Source organism: Cydia pomonella, chromosome 11, assembly GCF_033807575.1.
Source record: "Cydia pomonella isolate Wapato2018A chromosome 11, ilCydPomo1, whole genome shotgun sequence".
NCBI lineage: Eukaryota > Metazoa > Arthropoda > Insecta > Lepidoptera > Tortricidae > Cydia > Cydia pomonella.
This window is the reverse complement of record NC_084713.1, coordinates 13,598,063-13,621,123: the sequence shown is the minus strand read 5'-3', so window position 1 is coordinate 13,621,123 and position 23,061 is coordinate 13,598,063. Positions and strand designations below refer to the sequence as shown.

General features: G+C 38.1%; 3 protein-coding genes across 3 annotated transcripts in view; all 3 read right to left on the bottom strand.

Moving 5' to 3' along the window:
* The window catches only part of LOC133522891 (protein unc-13 homolog 4B), a 75,967-nt gene extending 72,488 nt beyond the window's left edge, over positions 1-3,479 (bottom strand). Inside the window, exon 1 of the mRNA XM_061858356.1 lies at positions 3,210-3,479. The gene's annotated coding sequence lies outside the window, so the exon portion shown is untranslated. The remainder of the gene's footprint in view (positions 1-3,209) is intronic.
* A 6,788-nt stretch (positions 3,480-10,267) lies between these two features.
* Positions 10,268-15,419, bottom strand: LOC133522902 (uncharacterized). The gene is made up of 3 exons (XM_061858380.1): positions 14,295-15,419; positions 11,250-11,385; positions 10,268-10,416 (listed from the first exon to the last, which is right to left on the bottom strand). Exons 1-3 carry the CDS (start codon positions 15,040-15,042, stop codon positions 10,407-10,409), a joined length of 894 nt encoding a protein of 297 aa, XP_061714364.1. The 5' UTR covers positions 15,043-15,419; the 3' UTR covers positions 10,268-10,406.
* A 2,005-nt stretch (positions 15,420-17,424) lies between these two features.
* LOC133522901 (ribonuclease H2 subunit A) lies at positions 17,425-23,004 on the bottom strand. The gene is made up of 6 exons (XM_061858379.1): positions 22,734-23,004; positions 22,429-22,658; positions 21,786-21,929; positions 20,943-21,090; positions 20,136-20,219; positions 17,425-17,970 (listed from the first exon to the last, which is right to left on the bottom strand). The coding sequence occupies exons 1-6, from the start codon at positions 22,876-22,878 to the stop codon at positions 17,783-17,785; spliced, it is 939 nt and encodes a 312-aa protein (XP_061714363.1). The 5' UTR covers positions 22,879-23,004; the 3' UTR covers positions 17,425-17,782.
* Between the last annotated feature and the right edge of the window lie 57 nt (positions 23,005-23,061).

The following is a 23,061-nucleotide window of genomic DNA, read 5'->3' as shown; positions in this document are numbered from 1 at the left end:
CTAACCTAGCTAGCAATCAACGATCAATGATCATTGTCCGTTTCCGACTTCTCTTGTCATAGGTACAATTCGCCGGATGCGACACGATTGCTATAATAAGTCCAGGCTTCCTTCTTAATTGCACTGAGGTACCGCCGAATTCTATCGCATTATTAAGACTATGGATTAGGGTCATTAAGGTCATAACTCACACGGTTAGGGGCGGCGTCGCTACCGCCATATCTGCCGTATCAATTATACGGGGCCCTCGGGCCACGGGGGCCCCCAACGTGCGTTTTTGTGAGAAATCTTTACCCTTCCTAAGGGCCCCCAAACAAATTTTTATACGAGGCCCCGCCAAGGCACGCTACGCCACTACACGGTATTACTTACTCGTATATCGCCATTAGGCATGCGACTGGAACCGTTGATAGCGGCAATTCCTTTCGAGGATTCTGCGCAAGTAAAGAGAACCGAATGTTTGGGTCAATCCCGATAACAGACCCAAAAGAAATTACTACACCTAGGTACTGTGCCGTTGGGTTGTGACGGCGATATCCTAGTAGCAACCAATACCTGTTGACGGTTTCAGAGTTATTTTATCGCATCGGATTCGGCATGATATCAATAATAACCTGAGCCTAGTCTTCTTCTCCTTCTTAATTACCTACACTGAGATGTATACTGCCGAATTTTGTCGAGTGTTCATTTTTTAAAACCCGCCTGAAGAATATGGCCCATAAGCCCATACGATATTGTATCATCGTTAAGCAAACCTACATAGGTTCTAAAAAACTTAGATTTACATTGACCGTATCCGAGTTCGTTTTGTCATCTATAGGATACGCATACGACACGGTTTCCACGATAGCTTCAATCCAGCCTTACTTATTCATTACACTGAGATGCATACCACGGAATCTGCCGGGAGTGTCCATTTACGTAGCCCAAACCTATGCAGGTTCACGTTAAGTTGTGATGTGACGTGGATTATCATTGACTGTTTCCGACTTCTCTTGTCGTTTCGGATGCGGCTCGATTTCTATAATAGCCACTCCGCGTCCTTCCTAGCCGCAATGAAGTGGATACTGAATCCGGTAGATAACGATTATTTACCTGTACCGGCTTTGAACGCACCTAAACTCGTAGGATGTATTGAAATATAATTAGTTACAATCTTATAATTACGAGAATATTCGTGTTTCCCGTCGTTACAAAGGTTTTTCGAAGTAAGACTCGCCTATTTAAAACCTAAATGCGATAAAGAGACCAAGTTAACTACATCATATTATATATCTACTTATCTATATTCCTTCCTCCCATCTATTAGAGAGATATTACCTTCTTGAGAGGATGACAAGTTTGTCACCACAACTACTACATAGATGCTTTTTGAGCTCTAACTTGTGTATGCATGCCAAGGCATTGCATTGCATTGTTGCCAAAAGTATGGCGTATATGTGGAGCTAATACGAATGTCTTTTTACTTAGCGACCACGGCTTGACTCTCGTGCGTCTACTACCTACAGTGTCCCTAGTGGTCTTAAGAACCACTTGAAGTGGTCGCCGAATTTAAAAACAGAACAACTGTTAACTTTATTCATGATTAAGACGAATTTCCGGGGTAATTCCCGGCAAAAGAAATTATAAGTGGTCCTGATCACTGAAAGGATACGAACCACTGGTCTAATAGATCACAAAATATCGGTACTTCGATTTCACCGAAATTATGTTTAAAATAAGACTTAAAAAATATATAATGTGCACGCGAGGTTTTCATTAATGTATACGAAGCTTAAAATTAATGGAAATCTTAAGAGGTACTCGATTCTTTAAGTTTAAACGAATACTCGTACGATAGCGATTTTTAACCATGTCCTTATAGATTATACATACAACCTACCTATAAACTAATGAACACATTTACTTTTTAATTTTAACACACACTTAGGTATCTAAACTAGGATTTACCTACTGTTCGAAATTTGACTTTAAGCATAATCTGGTCTGTGGTTTAAGTGAACTTATGGCCAACTGCAAAATCCTTACATTTGCAATGCCAAATCAGCCCTCGGAAAACAATGTTGAGATAGGTACGAGTACTTATCCATGTTGTAAAAAGGAACTAACCTAAATAAACAGTTCTTGTAGATAAATCAAGTTCTTCACTGCACGTATAACGACTGTCAACGTTGTTTGAGTAAACTCGTACGAAAAATGTTTGCTACAAACATAAATATCACAATTGAGATTACTGATAAGTGATAACGCATGTGAGAACAGATAAGTTCTAGAGACGTTGCGACACTTACGGCACAATAAACCTTCGGTGAATCATGGTGCATATCTACAAAATATCAAAATATTAAATATCGGACATCTCACAAAACATCACAATGCTTGGATATGGGATTATGCTGTGAGCCCTCACAGCCCTGCATCACGTTACTGCCCAGTAATACGACGTGTTTACTAATACGAGGCAGACAATCCTTTAAAAATGCTTGTAATAAAACAAACCGAACTAAATAAGATCTGTAGAAAATAAATTCCGTTTTTAAGCTATTTCGATTTCTGTAAGGTAATATACTTACTAAGTAGTTATATGAAATATGAATCAATGTGGGAATAAAAACAAAGGATTGGAGTGTTTCCTAACGCATAATTCCCTCGTATAAAACGTATGGTTGGGTGGTCAACTAGGTGTATACAATTCATCCTATTGTTATTTTTGAGTCATCATTGCATGTGTTGCTACACAACCTTTCTCTCTGGCCAGAAACAGTTTTCTCACAATTTTATGGAAATCAATGTTTGTAAATATTCCTAGGTAATATTTTTCTTTTTGCACTATCAGGGCGTACGAGTATCTGTTTGGCCCGGTTTGATCCTATGATTGACTGTTGATAAAACACCTAATTAGTAAGTTCATCTGTTTTTGGACAAAACCTAAGTTTGATTACATATTTTCTGTCACCATTGCCAAATGGCAATGGTAAAATTGAAAACGAACTGACATTGAAATTAGTAAATACCCATTAAAAGCGGTGTCGGTTGTACACCGGACTTCAACGTTGTTAGACGTTAGACTTCATGATTTCTTTTATCAAAGCATCTTAGTTACAAGTAAAATTAGCAAAAATCTTGTAATAGTTCTTAAAGCACTTTTAAGTTACAGCAGAAGTATGATTACGTATCTATATATGGAAAAAATGAAACTTAGTACTCACTCGATCAGTTCCAAAACACAACATAAATTGTCACAATCCTACACACCATCACATAATGCACACTAGTTCCCCACAGGTCTGCAGTGCAAGACTTGCTGGAAATGGCTTGTCTCGTCGGAGCTACGAGTATGTCGGGAATGTTTTGGTAGCGCACGTGTGCCGACGTCACGTGCGTTCGTTACAGTGAGTCTGCGCGTTCCGAGCCGCCGCTCTGCACTTGACTTGTGCCCTGCCCATCCTGGATATAACAGGTTAAATAGACCACCATAATGTATGTGGTTGGACTTGGACAATGAGGAATGGACGCGATACACACGAATAACGAAATGGGGATAAAATAGTGGTTCCATTCGAAATAACTAGTAAATGCAACTGATACCGATAAATAATAGTCTAACATTCTAACCGGATATATACTTAGGTACCTATTTTTTTAAATTCATAGATCTTCTATTTCCTAATGAACTCGAGATTATGTTCACAGGTTTTATGTATGTATGATGTATTCAAAAGTATGTTTGCCTTTATGTAGTTTGTATCCGTTGAAATTGAATAATACCTATTACCTAGGTACTATAAAAAAATCCATAAATAATTTCAAGAATTCCTCTTTTGTCCTTACAGAAAGAGATCGTAACAAGTAGGTATCTAGCTAGGTATTACGTGTTCAAACTAGTAGGTAATCGATGTACGGACGCAGATGTGTTTGACTCATTATGTGATTGATTAGTGCAGATTTTTCATCTTAAACGGAAAGGCCAAGTAACAAAAGGACTTTGCTATTCTTTGAAGTAACGTAGAATATTTTAGGTAAGAAGGTAAGTATTTTTTACTTTTTCAGATTCGAGAAGCCGTGAATACAAAATAATGACCTCTCCTTTACCAGTCCTTTTGGTATCCAGGTTTTTTTGCCATTTTATTTGCATGACTTGGAACTTCGAACCAAGCACAGGTTTCTAAAAGTAATTTAGGAGTTTTGTAGAGCAGGAATAATAAGTCCCAATCCCAAATTCCCTCACCATATCACCAGGAACGCAATACCACATCAATACATATCTCGAAGATTATTATGATCTTCTGTAAGGTAGGTAGGTCGGCATTCATACCGTTGGGTCACTATAATCTTAACCCCTTGTATTAAGTAAAGGAATATGCTTTGCTGACCTGACCAAATACTCCTACCATAGAAACTGCTACATATAAATACTTACTGCTAAGGGGTCATCCATAATTACGTCACACTTGCAGGGGCAGGAATGGGGATCAAGAAAATGTGATATGTCGTAAAAAGGGGGAGGGACCCACAAACTTTGTGACGTCACTTTAACTGTAACCGAAAATTATTTTGATTTATTTTATACGCTGTACAGTTCAAAAGTACTTTTTACAATCAATCGTTTTTATTCGTGAACCTAATTTTTTTTCGAAATCTGTTTCGTGTCGTAAAATTTGTAATAAAACGTTTGTATAAAAATAATAAATAATAATACCTAATTAGATTGCCGATTTCGTTGAAAACAAAATTACCAAATATGTGACGTCACAGCAGGGAGACGGGATTGCCAAATGTGACAAACAGAGGGGTAGAAGTAAAAAAAAACTTGAAATTCGTGTGACGTAATTTATGGATGACTCCTAAGTATCTAGTAACTTTACCCCTTTTACTTTACCAAAATCTTATTTAGGTACTATTACCTACTATGTCAACAGGGAGACTAGACTGTCCCAAATATGACCGGCACTGGTATTGGTAGAATAGCTAATTGTACTATCGGCGGGTCATTGTTCGGTGCTGCGGGCGTGACAATTGCTTCCGCCAAGTTCATTGTCGTGTCATGCTCATGTCCTTCGCTAAACGTAACATACTACGTGACTACTGAACCATGCGCGATAGGAAAATGGGTTAAAACTTAGGGGGGAAATATTTTCTTGAGTCTACATAACGGGATACTTCAACCTCATGCTTTTAAAGGGTCGGCAAAGCGCATGTTATACATACCTACAGTTATATTCAATAGGCTCGGACAATTAACCGCTTATCCTGGGAGGGATATTCGCCTGATTGCCAATGCCCCCAACGCGGTAATGGCTGAGATGGTAGTCATAGCATTTCGCTCCGTTGGTATAAGTATAAAAGCAAATTTTCATACCCTAGTTTAAGTGGTTGGCGGGTAAACGTTCCAAGTTTTAGAATGTTCGTTGTTGTTTGTGTACTAATACTAGATTACATATAGCAATTTCAGCTTTCTAAGACTTCAGGCAGGAACTACCCTAAGAGTTTTGATGATCATCAGTGAATACAGTGATCATCAGTGAAACCACTAGTGAGTGGTGAGTGAGTCAGTGACCAAATCGGGGTTTTTTCGATATCAATAAAATCTATCTATCTAGAACTACGCAATTAAAACTTTTTATGTATAATACTCTACTGATATCATATCCTGAGAATTTTGCTTATCTGGGATAATCCAAACCCAATTTATGAGGGTTCAAAAAAACGACGAAGCGCTTCGAAAAAAGGTAGGTAGTGCCCTTGCGCTTCGCTTGGCTCGTCTTGCCGGGGTACTACCGTGCTCCCAGATGCATTATACATAAGTATTTAGGCATATTTGTGATACTTAGGAGGACAGAAAATTTATTAGACTTCTTTATATCTATCCAGATTCAACCGTAAGTACCTACGTGGACTTAATCCCCATGGATTATTTAGGTAAGTATATCTCAAGAAGTAAAATCATCTCATATTTTATTTGTGTCCCGAATATTAACATTGCGTGTGATCGTATTCACCAACTTTTACTTGTACGTATTGTTCTTTCTTTCCCATGGTAGTTAAAATCTATACTTAAAGGGGAGTGGACAGAGGCCAGATAATAATAGTTTTAGTTTTTTTATAAAAGTGTAAAATCAGGTCAAGAGCCTCGATACGTCGGTATCATCGCATTTTCTATCAACGCTGTTATAATTGCAAGGCCGCCACTTCCACACAGCTGTAGGCGAGCCTAATTAAATAACGATGCTCTACAATTATGATGATATACCTGAGAGAAAGTACTTATTATCAAATCAACAAATTAATGTGCTCAGGAAGCGCTGGTGGCTCAGGAAGCGCTGGTGGCTCAGCGGTAAGAAGCGCTGGTGGCTCAGCGGTAAGAGCGTGCGACTTGCAATCCGGAGGTCGCGGGTTCAAACCCCGGCTCGTACCAATGAGTTTTTCGGAACTTATATACGAAATATCATTTGATATTTACCAGTCGCTTTTCGGTGAAGGAAAACATCGTAAGGAAACCGGACTAATCCCAACAAGGCCTAGTTTACCCTCTGGGTTGGAAGGGCAGATGGCAGTCGCTTCCGTAAAAATTAGTGCCTACGCCAAATCTTGGGATTAGTTGTCAAGCGGACCCCAGGCTCCCATGAGCCGTGGCAAAATGCCGGGATAACGCGAGGAAGAAGAAGATCAAATCAACAAATTAAGGTCATAATCCTATAGCTAGCTATTAAAACCATCCTTTCGTTTAGGAACTTAACGTCGAAGAATTGAAATTACCACTTCGATACATGAACATGACTGCCCCGCGGTTTCTTTTCAATAAAAAATATGCTTTAGTGTCAAAATGGAGGGAGATCCCATTACATAATTCCTTGGGGCTAATCGTTACGAAGTTAAGGAAACATTCGGCACTATAGTTCGTTTTTTAGCATTAGAAAAAAGGTAATCAATCTTGAAGTGTCTTTTTATTGAAAAATACGTTTGAGAAATAAATCACGGCAAATATGTAACAATTATAAATCTTATACAATCATTCATATTCTTTTTCTTTTATAAGCAATAGTTAGTTAATGATTTTTAAAAAGCTTTTTTCAATAAAAAGTCATGTCAAGATTGTTTACCTTTTTTCTAATGGTAAAAAAGCTATAAAGGTTGTCCATCTCCACATCGATCTAAGGTGTATCCTAGTTGTTCTTAGCCACCGTAACTCCAGACAAGTGTACCTAAGCGCTGGTAGTTTAGTGTGTACGGAGGTCCTAGGTTCAAATCCCGGCTCGTACCCTAAAATTTCTCCTAACTCGCCACGTACGAAATATTATTTAATATTTACCAGTCGCTTTCTTCGGTCAAAATGATATCCTAGAAGCTTTCATGAGGAAAGTGGACTAATTCCATAAGGCTTAGTTTAGGTACCTCCAGGGTTATTGTAACGTTAGGCAGTCGCTTTCGTAAACACTAGTGCCAGGTTCAATTCTTGAGGTTTGTTTGCGGACCTTAAGGAACCGTAGCAACGGACAACGCTAGGAAGATAACACTTTTTTTTCTAGGGGGGAAAATGCATTCCGCATACCACCCGGGTGCGGGGGATGACCCGAGTGGTTACGTGGAACTCCCGTCTAGGCTAATAAGGCCCACGGTATACCCACTAAAAACCCACATATGTCACCTCGCCGCCTTATTGGTGGGGTTACAGGAACACTTGCGTACTCATCCGCGACCCCACCGGCGACAGCCGCCCGCGAGCGGCTCCTTCGCGAATGCCCGAAGGCCCTTCACGCGAGGCGCGCCAGATGGTTCGACGCGCCTTCCTCCTCGGCCTCCGTCCTGCAGTGTAGCGGACCCCCCCGAGCCCGCCACAAGGAGGCCACGGGCGCCAGAAAACTCCCCAGCGCCCGGCGGCAGATGAGGTCCATGGTTCTGCCGCAAACCACAACTCGGCTGCAGAGGACAGGGAGAACGGCACACCGTAACACCGACACTCCTCTAGGAAGATAACACTAATCCAACACACAACAACATCAATACTCATAACTCCAATCAAATTACAAAACGCAGATAATGTTTTACTTCTTCATCTTTACAGTCTGTTGTGTCCGGAGTGCGTCAATTGCTTAAATTGGATTGAATTAACTTTTGTCTGCAGAGCTTACATGGAACTCAATTGGAGTAAGAATAGCCATAACTGTTACATTGTCCTGTTAGTAATTCCAAGAAACTAATGAGCCGTTTGGGTACAGAGCAAAGAACAAGAATTAGTATTTCACAGGGCTCAAAACAAAACAAAGAAATCAAGAACTTTCGATTTTTTGACCTGTGCCTTTTATGGTGCAATGGTAAAGCAAATTAAAGTTATAGAAACAGAACACTTCGCCATATGGAAAATACGCCCGAAGTTGCCAATCCAGTGCCCCTACTGACGTTCAGCTGCTTAATTTAACGGCAGTCTTCGTCGCAGAGACTATGAGTTTGAGAAAAATAATATATACCGTTACAACATTGCGCCCTTAACTTAAACATATTTAACCATACGCACATACTTTCCTGACGCTCGCACAAGCAGCGAATTTTCTAAATAGCCATGCCAATAACAATTGACGTGTGCGTTAGTATGCAGCACGTGCACCGACGCTGTGTGGCATCACGACTGGCCCGTGATCCCTAAACTGATAGGGAGAAAGTAGATTTCACCAAAAATGAAACTGTTTTTTATTAAGTATTTGAAACAGTTGAATGGAATGTTGGTTCTTGTGATAGAGGGTTTCAAGGGCGTAGCCAGCCAGTGAACTGGGGGGGGGGGGCAAGTTGGTATCGCCGGAGGCCTAGGGGGGGGGAGGACGCCGCAGCTGTCCCCCCCCTGTCTATACCTGCCCACGCCCATGGAGGGTTTAGAGCCCGCCAAACGCCTACTACCCAAGAGGACTAGCCAAGATGACAATTGTAAATCGACAAACGCCAAACGAAAAGTAAAAATGCATCTGTCAAGATTGTACGGAAAGTCACGTGGCTATTTCTCCTTGCATAACAATCTACTTGGTGCATAACAGTAAATGTCATTATTGTCTCATTTTTAGGGTTCCGTACCCAAGGGTAAAACGGGACCCTATTACTAAGACTCCGTTGTCCATCCGTCCGTCCGTCCGTCCGTCTGTCACCAGGCTGTATCTCATGAACCGTGAAAGCTACACAGTTGAAATTTTCCCAGATGATGTATTTCTGTTGCCGCTATAACAACAAATACTAAAAAGTACGGAACCCTCGGTGGGCGAGTCCGACTCGCACTTGTCCGGTTTATTACAAGCTTTTATCGTAAGGATCTATTGTACTCTAAAATGGTTCCTATATTCTTCAAAGTATTCTAACTTTTAGGTTCTTTCTTTTGTATGTACCTATATAAACTCGCCTTGTAGCAATAAAGCGACATTATAGTGGAAGAGCGGTGTCTCTTGACACAAGTATTTCGTTACTTAAAAAGAGACATCAACCTGCATATTGTAAACTTTTTTGTTGTTGCTGAATTTTTTATTATTATTTTATTTAAGTTGCCCTGTATATGTAAGTTAGTGTGGGTCAAGCTTGATCCATTTCCTGATTTTCGATTGAGCTCAAATTATGCATACATATGTAAGTCGAATGACAATGCAATATTATGGTACCATCAAGCTGATCTGATGATGGGGACAGGAGGTGGCCATGGGCACTCCGTGATAGAAGGGAAGAAAAGTAGAGTCAGCGATAAAAGCTTGTACCAATTTCTTTTTTTTTTCCAAAAACGTATTATTATAGAAGTAGTTATGTTATGTCCGCCTCATTTTTAAGACGATAGTGGACGACCGCTTCTCCATACAAACGTAGTCCCCCATTTTCCTCTCTAGATACTGGCATTATGGAAAATATTTTTACACAATTTGATGTATATTAATCACAGCGCCCCTTCTGTAAAAATATTTTCCATGCAAATATCCAGAGGAAAATGGAGACGTTGAGTATGGAATGACAGTTAAGCGCGGCCGTCCCCTTTCGTGATAAATGCAGAGGTTCTCAACCGGTGGTCCGCAGACCACTGGCGGTGCCTGGAAGCATCCTTCGGATATCAGTTTGATAGGTCACTTGGCAACTAATTTAATTGTTAATATACTGTATATAACAACGATTTAAGTTATGGCAAATAATCATGAAGATACATAAGTACCTTAATATAGTAAGTCCAGGTCGATAATATCAATATAAATATTAATTTTAAATTAATACTTCTAAAGGGAATCACGATGGAATTAATGATAAAACTTCGTACAACTATATACAAATTTATTTATTTAATTGACTAACATATTCCAAATAAATACTTATTCTAATACAATAATTTATGACTTTACTTGTTTAATTGCATGGCACCTAATATTAATTCTTACCTAGGTACTGGACCCTCACTAGCTGTGCCTGAAAGACAATAAAATACTCGTCAGAAACATTGCATCAAACCTATTACTCATAAAACCATAATAGTTTGCATAATTCAATTCAATCATAATAACACAGAATGGTGTGTGACGCATTGCTTTGAAGAGAGCATATTATAGCTAATTTGCAAATATGTAAGTATTTTTTTCTGTTATCGTATAAAATGTTTATTTATGTTTTGCAACTAAGTATGCAATAATGTGTTTTACTCATTTAACATTAGGTTGAAACTCCTAGATATCATAAACCTTGCGGAGCCGGCACGTGCCCCTTAGGCTTCTGGCGACCATTCTATAATACGACAAGCAATAATGTACTATACTAACATGGCATAAGGTCATAAGTTGCACACTCAATAATGTGCGTTACTCACCTGACATAAACTTGCAACTCGTAGATGTCTTGCAGCAGCCTCTGGAGCCGGTATACAACGCCGCAGTCGCGTTCCTGCCGACTGTACAAGCAATAATGTGCGTTACTCACCTGACATAAGGTTAGAGCTCGTAGATGTCGTCCACCACCCTCCGGGGCCGGCATACAACGCCGCAGTCGGGCTCCTGCCGACTGTACAAGCAATAATGTACTTTACTAACGTGACAAAAGGTTGCAACTCGTAGATGTCGGCCACCGCCCTCTGGAGCCGGCATACAACGCCGCAGTCGCGCTCCTGCCGACTGTACAAGCAATAATGTGCGTTACTCACCTGACTAAGGTTAGAGCTCGTAGATGCCGTTCACCACCCTCCGGAGCCGGCATACAACGCCGCAGTCGGACTTCTGCAGGCGGTACAAGCAATAATGAGCGTTACTCACCTGACATAAGGTTGGAACTCGTAGATGTCGTCCACCACCCTCCGGAGCCGGCATACAACGCCGCAGCCGGGCTCCTGCCGACCGTATACGGATATCGCGCGTTCCAACAGCTGCTGTGCTGACGTCAGTTGTACGACTACGCAATAAAACAATCAATAAGCAGAATGATAGATCATTATCGAACTCTTAAAACACGTCTGTCGAAGGAAGGAAGGTAAAAACAGCGCATTTTTCACACCCGAGGGCACCAATGGATTTAAGTCTTCAAATGAGCTGGCAGTATCTTAAAAATCCCGCTTTTTAGGGTTCCGTAGCCAAATGGCATAAAACGGAACCCTTATAGTTTCGCCATGTCCGTCTGTCTGTCTGTCTGTCTGTCTGTCCGAGGCTTTGCTCCGTGGTCGTTAGTGCTAGAAAGCTGAAATTTGGCATGGATATATAAATCAATAAAGCCGACAAAGTCGTACAATAAAATCTAAAAATTTAATTTTTTTTAGGGTACCTCCCCTACACGTAAAGTGGGGGTGAAATTTTTTTTTCGCTTCAACCCTAGTGTGTGGGGTATCGTTGGAAAGGTCTTTCAAAACTAATGGGGGTTTTCAAGAAACATTTTTTGATAAAGTGAATATATTCGGAGATAATCGCTCCGAAAGAAAAAAAAAATGTGTCCCCCCCACCTCTAACTTTTGAACCATAGGTCCAAAAAAATATGAAAAAAATCGTGGAAGTAGAGCTTAAGAAAGACATTAAATGAAAACTATAGCGGACATGATCAGTTTAGCTGTGTTTGAGTTATCGCAAAAAGTTTTCCCTTCATAGTAAAAAGACTTTTTTTAATTAGGTACTGATTATGCAAATTTGCCTATTTGTTTAACTCAGGTGAAAGGTACCGTTTCATCCCTTGGTTAACAATTTACTATACTTTAAGCTCCAGTTTGGCTTATTGTGACGGAAGAGTAACTACGGAACCCTACACTGAGCGTGGCCCGACATGCTCTTGGCCGGTTATTGTATGTAGATGCGGTTATGGAAATACTGACAGGTATACTATACCGTACCTACCTACCTTCATACGTACCTAGTTTACCGTATAGTATACCTCACCACAGTTTTTTTTTTTTTTTTTTTTTTATTCAAACAGATTACACAGTATTACAGTGAGACACTAAGGCACTGTGGAATGCATACAATATAATTACTATCCAAAAACGTTAACGTAAAGTTGTGTTATACAATGTCCATAGTGGCACCCCGTATTAATACACCGTGTTTTTTTTTTAACTCCATTAACTTCGCGGTACGGCTCAGTAGGTAAATTTAAGGAAACTAAATGGCATAGTTAATTTTCTTTTTTTATTATTATTGTTGTTGTTTCATACAAAGTACTTAAATTATGCATATAGCGTATTGTAACACGGGTATTTAACTCAACTAAACAGTCGAAAACTTTGCCTGACATATCAATATCATTTCGAACATCCATCGTTTGAGATAGTACTTTCGTTAGTAGCAAATCTATTAACTCACACTAAACACTAATCAATACGTAAACAGGCCCTTAAGCCCATAAGGCAAGTATACGTACACATGTACACGCCTTATCAGAAAAAATATTGATTATCTCCAAAATGGAGTTAATTAGAATACCGGTTTAGAGAACGTTACTTAATTTAAACTCAGGAATGCCCCCTTGAAATAAAAGGAGTTTGAAAAAAATATATTTCAGACAAAGAAGGATTACATACAATACCTACACTATTCTCCTAAAAAAATAAAACTAGTGGCTCTCTGAGCTACAGTGTAGACCACGCGAGCATAAGCTTAGAACTGAATAAATGTATGACTCCGCCATTTTTAAAAAATTTCAAAAACTGAATCGATAAAAAAAAATCATAATTGAACCTGATCACAAAATTTCACGAGAATCGGTTGAAAAATTGGACATACTATTGTATAACTTTTGCCCAAGCTGAAAATGATTAACTGAGACCTTCGGAGAAAATTTATAAAACGAGCAATCGAAAATATATAATTTTCCGGTTCGGTTTAAAGAAACTAAATATTACATTTATGACACACCTCTGTTGTCTGTGTAAAGTTTTAAAGTTGTTAATATGTATTAGAAAATGTACCCAAGTCTAATCAATTTTCCCCAGAAATTGCAGGCGACTTGATTAGCATAAGTATTGACCAACTAAATTAGTATCAACCATTCTTAACTGCCTGCTCAACGAACACAAGTAGATTTGGCATAAGGATTAAATGTATTTTACGTGACAGTTTATCCCATTGAGGAAGGGGAAGAGATTTCATCGCACGGTAGGATTATATCTAGTGAGCTATAGAGTGGATATTAACATTAAAATTAAAGTCATACTGCAATGATTTTGCGATATGTCATAGATGTATTATTTGAAAAGCACGTTTTATAGAAAATGTGGTAAATTGTAATTTTTAAAAGTTCATAATTATCTCTTATGAAACGCAGCTTCATACCTACTAAGTCATATCGCACAATTATATATCAATATAGAACGTTTAACTTAACTAGGTGATAAAGTTGAAATACTTACAGAAAAAATGATAATAACTACGAAGAGAATGCTTGGGACGTTTATAAAGGCATTTCAGCGCGAAATTACTCAATGACTTTAATTTTAAGTTTAATATCGACTGCATGCCTCGCTGTAATCTTACCGTGCGATGATAACTCCTATCCTATGCCTAGTAATCACGTTGGAAGGGCCTCTAACTCTGATGCCATATTTGTATTCATTGAGCAGGTGCAATCTTCCCATGGGAGCACTTGCCCCAACTGACCATATTTTTAAGCAAGGGCGTTAATGCCGCTTTTACCTCTTCGAAGTACGTCAAGGAATTTGATTCAAGATTCCTGGCGACTTTCATATTGATTGTCAATGAATGAAATCAATTGACACTGAAAAATAAAATCTTGACTATACCTACCTACCTACATATTATTTAGCCCGAGCGTTTGACTCACTTACAGTGATACTCATCTATCTATAAGAAAATGAAACTTACAATTGCTATTTCCAAAGGTCCTCTCGTCTTCATCGTTGCTGGCACCACTATCTTTCTTGAACGAAATCAGCTTCGGAATCACGAGCAGCATACACACAACGGCGATCATCGTCACAATCTTCTTAAAGATCAGCAACTTCAGCAGCAGCTTTGCAATCGTTAAAATATCCAGTTTCAAAGACAATTTGTCGAGAAATCCCAGGCCGGGCGCTGTGTAAGGCATGCCGGGCCACGTAGGTTGTGGAGGGGGCCCGTATACAGGTTTTGGAGGTCCGTACGCGGCCGCGGGCGGTCCGTACGACTGCGCGGGAGGTCCATACGTCTGCGCTGGCGGTCCGTAACTATTTGCCGGAGGACCATACTTCTGCGGCGGAGGTCCGTAGTTATTCGTTGGGGCGTTATAGGTGATCTCCGACTCGAACTTAACGGGGTTTGACGGTAGATAGTTATTAGAAGGAGGACCTGAAAAGCCAGAGCTTGAAGAGCTAAAGCTGCTATCTGTGTATGATGGGGAATAATCATAACCGGAAAAACTGTCATCACGATTGGAAATCTTTTTTTCTCCGTCCTTAGCAGTAACTATAATGACTCCTTTTTTAGCCTTTTCAGCTTCGATCCGCGATTTGGAGTAAGCATCCAAGTAGGTGTCAGTTTTAATGGCTTTAGTGCCATTTCCAGCCGGGCCGACTATCGCAGAAACACACACGCAGAGCAACAATACTGCTACGCAGCGCGCGGACAATTCCATTCTGAGGATTTAAATTTCTAAGTATCCTTCCGAAAGACGTTGCCTCCATCGATCGCCGGTGACGAATGACGATGAGCGCTGCCACCCATTCCGTTTTCACTTTTGACTTACCGTAAAAGAAGTTAAATATGATAATGGAACACAATTAAATTCCTCATGTGACCTGTGTTCCGCATCGCTCATGGTAAGTAGGCGCGGCGCGTGGCATGCATGCTGATTCCATTAGAGACGGAGCCCCCTAACCTTGTTGGATGAGCCCCGAACCTTACAAGTAATAATAGCTTGACATTTGTGCGTGAAAGTTCTATTAGTGGTTTAACTTGTTCAATTTGGACAGATTTGAATCAGAAAGTGAAAATATTAAGTACTGAAACGTGTAATTTTTGATGATGCCGCATATATATCAATATATTATATATATATATATATATATATATATATATATATATGTTATATATTGATATTTATCAATTATCGAGGTATACCTTGGTTATATTTTCCGTTTCAATTTATTTGTGGTTTTACATGTAAAATGCATTGTTATTGGTGCAATAAAGAATATTTACTTAATACTTACCTACTAGGTTTAGTTACATTTTTCTCGTAAGTTCATTGTTCGTAATACGAACGCAAACCCCTGATACATCATAAACTCGAAAACTATTGGAGTTGCGGCGCAGTGCGGTCAATCAACACGAAAGGCTTTTGACCAGAAGTATACTAAGCATAATTGTGAACAGCGCCATCTATCGGTAAATTGGCTAATTAATTTACGCGACCTTATTGACTGATTTCAATTTATTTCATTTTATTTGAAACGTATTTTAATGTAATCTCGCTAATCTCATTGAAATTTCAAGTACAATAAACACGATAAGGAGGTTAAATCGCTAATAAAATTAGAAAATATTATTAGATTATTTTAAAAAAAGTAATCAAGTAACAGGTATGATTATATTTCTCCTGTACCTAATATTTATGATAATGTTAATGTTATGTAAAAACTTGATATTGTTTTATGGTAAACTGCAAAAAAAGGTTGGTTTTTTTTTTCAAATTTACTTCAAATTCATGTTTTTTCCACTATAAAAATGTATATTTTGGAATATTCAATTTGAGTTCTTTCAAATGACCCTACTTGACCTAGTAACTAGATTTTTAAATTGTGACCCCTCTTCCTCCTCTTCCATAGTTAATAAAAAATAAAAATAACACTTTCAATGTATCTGGATTAGCGTTGTTCATAACTATTCCAAATTTCAAATCGACAGTAAGCCGAAAGTAGTTCTCGAGACATAGCAATGTGACAGACGGACGGACCGAGTCGCACCATAAGAGTTCCTTTTGTACCTTTTTCGTGCGGCACCCTAAAACATGCTCGATTTTTTTCTAATAATTCTAATAAGATATTGGGAAAGGTCCAATCCTCACTTCGATCAAGATTCATCTTCAAAGCGACCTTTAAAACAGCGAATGCAGAGCAAATCTAGGACATAAAAATGAGTACAGTAACCTACGAGTATCTTGTACCTACGAAGTGCGTAATTAGAATACTCGTATCTGATTCGATCTTGTTTATTAGCAGGGCTAGAAATTTATTTTTATGCGTTTTATCTGCAGTGGACTGTCAGCTGGAGGGATAGTTACCACCCTACGCCTCTGGAAACCAATTTGTATACCGGGGGCTCAGTTATCTATGCAGCTGACTGTACATTATTGGAGATGGCTGTATAATCGATCAAATAACTATGTCAAGGTGACGTTAAAATTAAAATCTTAAGGAATTTCTTCCTACGCCTACGGAGACCGGAAACCCAGTGTTCCATTTACCACAGACTGTACCATGTACCTATCAAAAAACCATTTATTATTGTCAGTTATTTATAAATATCTGCATGCGTACTGATTGAAAAGTACATACTTGGAACCCCGCCAATACCCATATCAATACTTCAAGCATGCCTCTACTACATTGTTTGGCGTAGGTGGGTAAAGAAAGGACAGTTATTTACATAAAATGTATTTAAATTGACGCCGATTTCTACTGATCAGCAATGCAATAACAAGAGTTTTCACTTGCAAAGTAAAATTAACATCCGGGCCCTGAGGTGCAGTTACAAGTACAGTATAATTACTAGTTTTGCAATTATCTACTTCCTAACGTTTTAGACTTATTTTCCAAGTTTTTTAATTAAATCAAATAAAAATAAAAGGAATTTTTGAGAGACTTAAAATTGTTCTTATTTAACGTATTACAGATCCTATGATCTATTTGTTTTTTTCTTAAGCAGAATTTTTGGAACTTTTAAATGTCAATGAGGTATTCAGCATTTTCACCTGATTGTCTCATCGGAAGCTCAGCACTGGCGAAAACACTTGTGATATATTTTATCAGTTCTTTATTGCGTTCATGTATTACACTATAGGTATTCAAAGTTGATTTTAATCAAGTATAAGGGGGCGTCCATTAATGGCGTGAATGTTTTTGAGGATTTTTTTACCCCCTCTACCCGGCCTCCCCCTGAATACCTCACGTAATTAATGGACGCCCTATCAATAAAATAAAATAATGTTTTTGATAATGAATTGCCTTACAATGCAAAAGATTACATAAGATTATACTAACAGACGGTATATTCCAATAAGAAATGTGATAATTTGATTTCCAAATACTAATTGACTTACTAGTGTACAAATGATTCATTATATTACAGTACCACTTTATTTTACTAGACTAGATTTATTCAAACGCATTATCCATAGACAAGTACCTTTCCTCAAAGAATTTATGCCTCTTCCTTTTCTTCTCTCCATCTTCAGATTTCACAGAGAAAAAAGAACTGATTGATTTCACTTTTTTCTTAGGAAGTTCGTCATCAATTTCTTCGAATGTACAGGTAGCGGCTTTGTCTTGCAGCATCAGCTCAGCTGGGGACCAAGAAATTGTAATTACAATTTCTACATAGGTAAGTTACTGTCAGTAAAATTACTAATTTCATGTTATAAGGTGCCATTCATTTATTATGTAAGACGGTTTTTGGTAGTTTTTAGACTACCTCCCACTCCTATCTATATATATGAATCGCAAAAATGTATGTGATCGCATAACTTTCGAAAGACTGGACCGATTTGGCTAATTTTGGTATTGAAATATTCGTGGAAGTCCAGAGAAGGTTTAAACAGTGAGAAATAATACGAGTGTGAGAACAGTGAGAAATATCAATGGAAAAAATACGAGAAAAATGATAAAAATAAAAAACCGGCCAAGAGCATGTCGGGCCACGCTCAGTGTAGGGTTCCGTAGTTACTCTTCCGTCACAATAAGCTAAACTGGAGCTTAAAGAATAGTTAATTGTTAACCAAGGGATGAAACAGTACCTTTCACCCGAGTTAAACAAATAGGCAAATTTGCATAATCAGTACCTAATTAAAGTAAGTCTTTTTACTATGAAGGGAAAACTTTTTGCGATAACTCAAAAACAGCTAAACTGATCATGTCCGCTATAGTTTTCATTTAATGTCTCTCTTAAGCTCTACTTCCACGATTTTTTTTCATATTTTTTGGACCTATGGTTCAAAAGTTAGAGGGGGGGACATTTTTTTTTCTTTCGGAGCGATTATCCCCGAATATATTCACTTAATCAAAAAATGTTTCTTGAAAACCCCTATTAGTTTTGAAAGACCTTTTCAACGATACCCCACACTCTAGGGTTGAAGCGAAAAAAAAATTTCACCCCCACTTTACGTGTAGGGGAGGTACCCTAAAAAAAATTAAATTTTTAGATTTTATTGTACGACTTTGTCGGCTTTATTGATTTATATATCCATGCCAAATTTCAGCTTTCTAGCACTAACGACCACGGAGCAAAGCCTCGGACAGACAGACAGACAGACACTATAAGGATTCCTAGTTGACTACGGAACCCTAAAAACAACGATATTCTTTTCCCATACAAACTGTTTCTGCCTATCAAACATTTGATTCGTCCTGCCGGTGCCGTAGACTCGAGTCCCTCAAATTGAATAACGTATTAAAATAAGGATTTCGAATCGACAACATATATCCACAATATTTGGATTATCGCGTATTTAGATTTTAAATACAAATAATAACAATAAAAAGTGTCACTGTCACAAAGGTTTGTCATTGTTGGTTGTCGAACTTTATGGGTGCGTTCAGGAATGGAATATGGTAAAAAACCTGATCCTAACTATTTAAACTACAAATAAAACGAAATTAGAGTCGGACCAAGCTAAGTTAGCAGCGGTTTTGATAGCCCAGACGGGGCACGTGTTATTTTCAACGTCAAACTTCTATGAAATTATGACGTATACATAACACTTGCACCGTCTTGGCTATCAAAATCGCTGACAACTTATCATAGTCTGACTCTAGGATTCAGAGGAGGGAGGTCTGACCTCTTTTCCCCTGAATAATATAGATTACGTAAGACTTTAAAGGAAAAAATCATTATGTATGGTTGTTCTTTTTTTCGAAGAAACGTGGAAATTGTTTACTATTCTTATACGAACGCGCGCCTCGGCACTCGTTTTTCAAAGTATAATCTTAACTTTGCGCATTTGTGTGATCTTAACATACTATCGAGACTCCTTCCCATCCCCGTGTAAGAAAAAATAAGATATGGTCGACCCCCCTCCCCCCTAAACCGTCGCGTAACATTTAAATGAATGGTCCCTACGGTAGTACATACAATGACTTGCAAATCTTGCAACAATATTAATTTTACCTACACAACAAAGTATACCAAAATATCAGACATTTATGGCTCTGCAAAAGTGCAAATAAGATTATATGTAAGTGTTTAAATTCGTCTGGAACAGATCGGTTTTTAGTGACAAGACCGACTGTTTGCCTTTACTTGAGTTGCTGTACTCATTGTATTGTTTTCTGTATTGAGGTGTGCAATAAAGAGTATTTGTATTATATCAGATATCTTTACAGGCTTGAAGGCAAATGTGAGGCAAATTCATTCACGTCTGATTCGATTTTTAACATATTTATTTACGTAAGCAAAGTGAGATCATGCATTTTATGAATAAGTGATAGTTATGTATATTATGATTTATGTTACCTGTAGACCAGCTGAAGCGCACAAGCATTGGGTATCCAAACACATAGTCAATCTGCTCTCTGATGAACTTCTTTGTTAGGGGGTCTGTAAATTGATGTTTTTTTTAATGTATTGTCTATATTGTACTACTTATCAATAACTACTTATCAAGAAAAAAATTATGAGCGCATCTCAAATCAACATTAACCCCCTTATTCATAAACATGTACTAAAGTTACGATGCCTCTAATAATCGTTTGTCCCTTTCCGACGTATTGGTATGATGGAAAGGGACAAACGATTATTAGCGGTATCGTATCTTTAGTACACGTTAATGAATAAGGGGGTTAGTTGTTTGTTAAGGAATGAAGGAAAAGTGAAACAACTGTCTTGTGCAAGATTTAAACTCACACAATGGGATCAGGGGGCCTACCGCGAAATCCGAAATTCGCAAATTGCGGGGATCTTTCTCTTTTACTCATACTAAGACGTAATTAGAGTGAAAGAGAAAAATGCCCGCAATTAACGAACTTCGATTTTCGCGGTTATAGCCCAGGTGACAGAGATGACTTTGCCTAATACAAAATTTAATTTCTCCGTTTTATTACAGATATGGCTACTTTGGTGTCCATCATAGGGCCAGCCTATTGTATCAATGTATCCTATAGTAGTCAAAATATTGCATTGTCAATTAACTATATGTAAAGTTCCAGCTCAATGAAAAACTAGCAGTCACTTGGTTAAAAGCTTGCCAGAAGTTTAAATGCAAATGTCCAAGTTATAATTTGTAATAGTTTACTACAAACCAATAAGGCTGAATAAACTTGCCTCCAGGATATCCACTGCCAAATTCAGCATGTGTCATCTTTAGCCCCTCCTTAAATTGCCAGACCTTCAGTGCATGGTCCCTCGTCACCTTGGCTACAATACTAGCCGCTGATACTATGGGATATATGGAGTCAGCTTTTTTTGCTACCTGGAATTATAATACGGTTTTGTGAGTTACAATGGTATCAACTGCTATTATAAAAAGACTGTGAATTACATTAGACTTTAGGTCTCTAAACTACATTAAGAGTCCAGTATGAATATCATTCACTTCTGTTATATATCATTTGTTAGGCCTTTGGGGCAATATGATGAAGTAATTTTTACCACTATTCACTAAGTTTTTATATGGACTTAATAGTATATAAGTACTACTCTTGAGTTCAGGAAATAGATTAAATTAAACAGAAATGATGGTTTTTATGCAAAAAAAAGTCAATTAATATGTTATAAAATGCTGAATCCTCAAATTTCGGGCACAAGGGACTTGTACTTTACTCCCTTAAGCCTTGACTATATATGAAGCTTTCCATGGGCTGACATGTACGGGCGCATTATATTTTTTGTGTTGCGACTTTTTTTCGGCATTTAAAGCAGGCGATTATTTTTCTGTGCATATTTTTGACCATTAGTCACAGAAAAGGAAACTCTTGTACCAGCAAATCTTCAGAAAATTCGCGTTTGTATGGGACATCAGTAGACAATTTCATGGAATGCTCCATATTATTGTAACTGCATTGTAGCTTGAGGAGAATATTTTCATAATTCTGCTCATTAACATAATGATACAAAATAAAATTAATTGATGCTCCACAATTTAGACTTTAAATGAAAGGTGCATACAGTTATTTTATAGTTTGGAAAGATTTCACTCAGTTTGGCTTGATACTTCTCCGGAGGTCCCACTGTATCCACATACACCTCTGTAATGTTAGCTCCAGATTCTGCCACTTTCTTGATTAGGTCTATTGCCGAGTTCATTGACACCTGAAGCATTTCAACAAACCAATCGTAATTTAGTAAGATATTATATTCAAATTGGGGTCTAAGGGCCTGTTTCACAATGTCTAAGTAAAGTCCTGTATAAGCTACTTGCCACTTATATCTGATGAATAAAGTCATTGTCGGCATTTCACAATCTTTAAATAAGCTTAACTGGTAGACTGGTGGTTGGCTGGTCTGTTTTGCTAAATTTTGCAGGTAGTTTTATCTGGCAATTAATTTATTTGCTAATTAGCTATCTAATACTTTACTTGGACATTATGAAACAGGCCCTTAAAAAAAACAAACAACATAGAGCTTACAACAGGTTCACTCTCAACTAAAGTTATGAGTAATGCTTGTTACTTTAACAATTGATATAATATCATTTATGTAAACTTTTGTAAGTAAAATTTTGTTAATCTCAAAGTATCCAATTGTGGCAATCGAGCATATGCACCATTCTCACTCTGTGTGGACAATTATAGAAAAGAATAGAATTAACCTCATTTAGTGAGTGCTTCGCTCGCCTGTACATAGAATTAGATATGTAATTAGGAGATATAATCTCTGCAGCCCAGCCCACATTATTTAAAGAGGCCTCTTCAGTGAGCATTTTCGTAAATATATCATCTCGTTTCTCTTCCGTTAGCGCCTTCGAGTCAGCGCACCCTAGATCCTTCAGAACGCTCGTTTGGCTCAAGGGACAGTAAGCTACGCCATACACCATGGGTCCTGAAAGTGTATACAATATGTTACAAACATCAATATTTAGAACTGCCCTGTAATGTACATTCCTCTAAGTCTTACCTAGCACTGGCCCACGTCCCGCCTCATCCACCCCAAGCATACATGGTTCGGTTTTACAAACAGAAGGAACCTCTGAAGAATTCACAAAATTTTGAAAGTTGTCCTTAGTTTTTATGAAATCCTGAAGTGCTTGTAAGGATTCCATAGCTTGTCTTTAAGAATATGTGGGTAATGTACTGTTTAAACTATTGTACATTAATTAATTGGTAAATAGTGCTTTCCCGCTTAATTTTTTTTTGTTTTGCCATGCCAATGCCAAACTGACATTACTGATAACCATAGACATACTGATATGAAATTGACATTGGTATACTTTTTTTTATTTTAT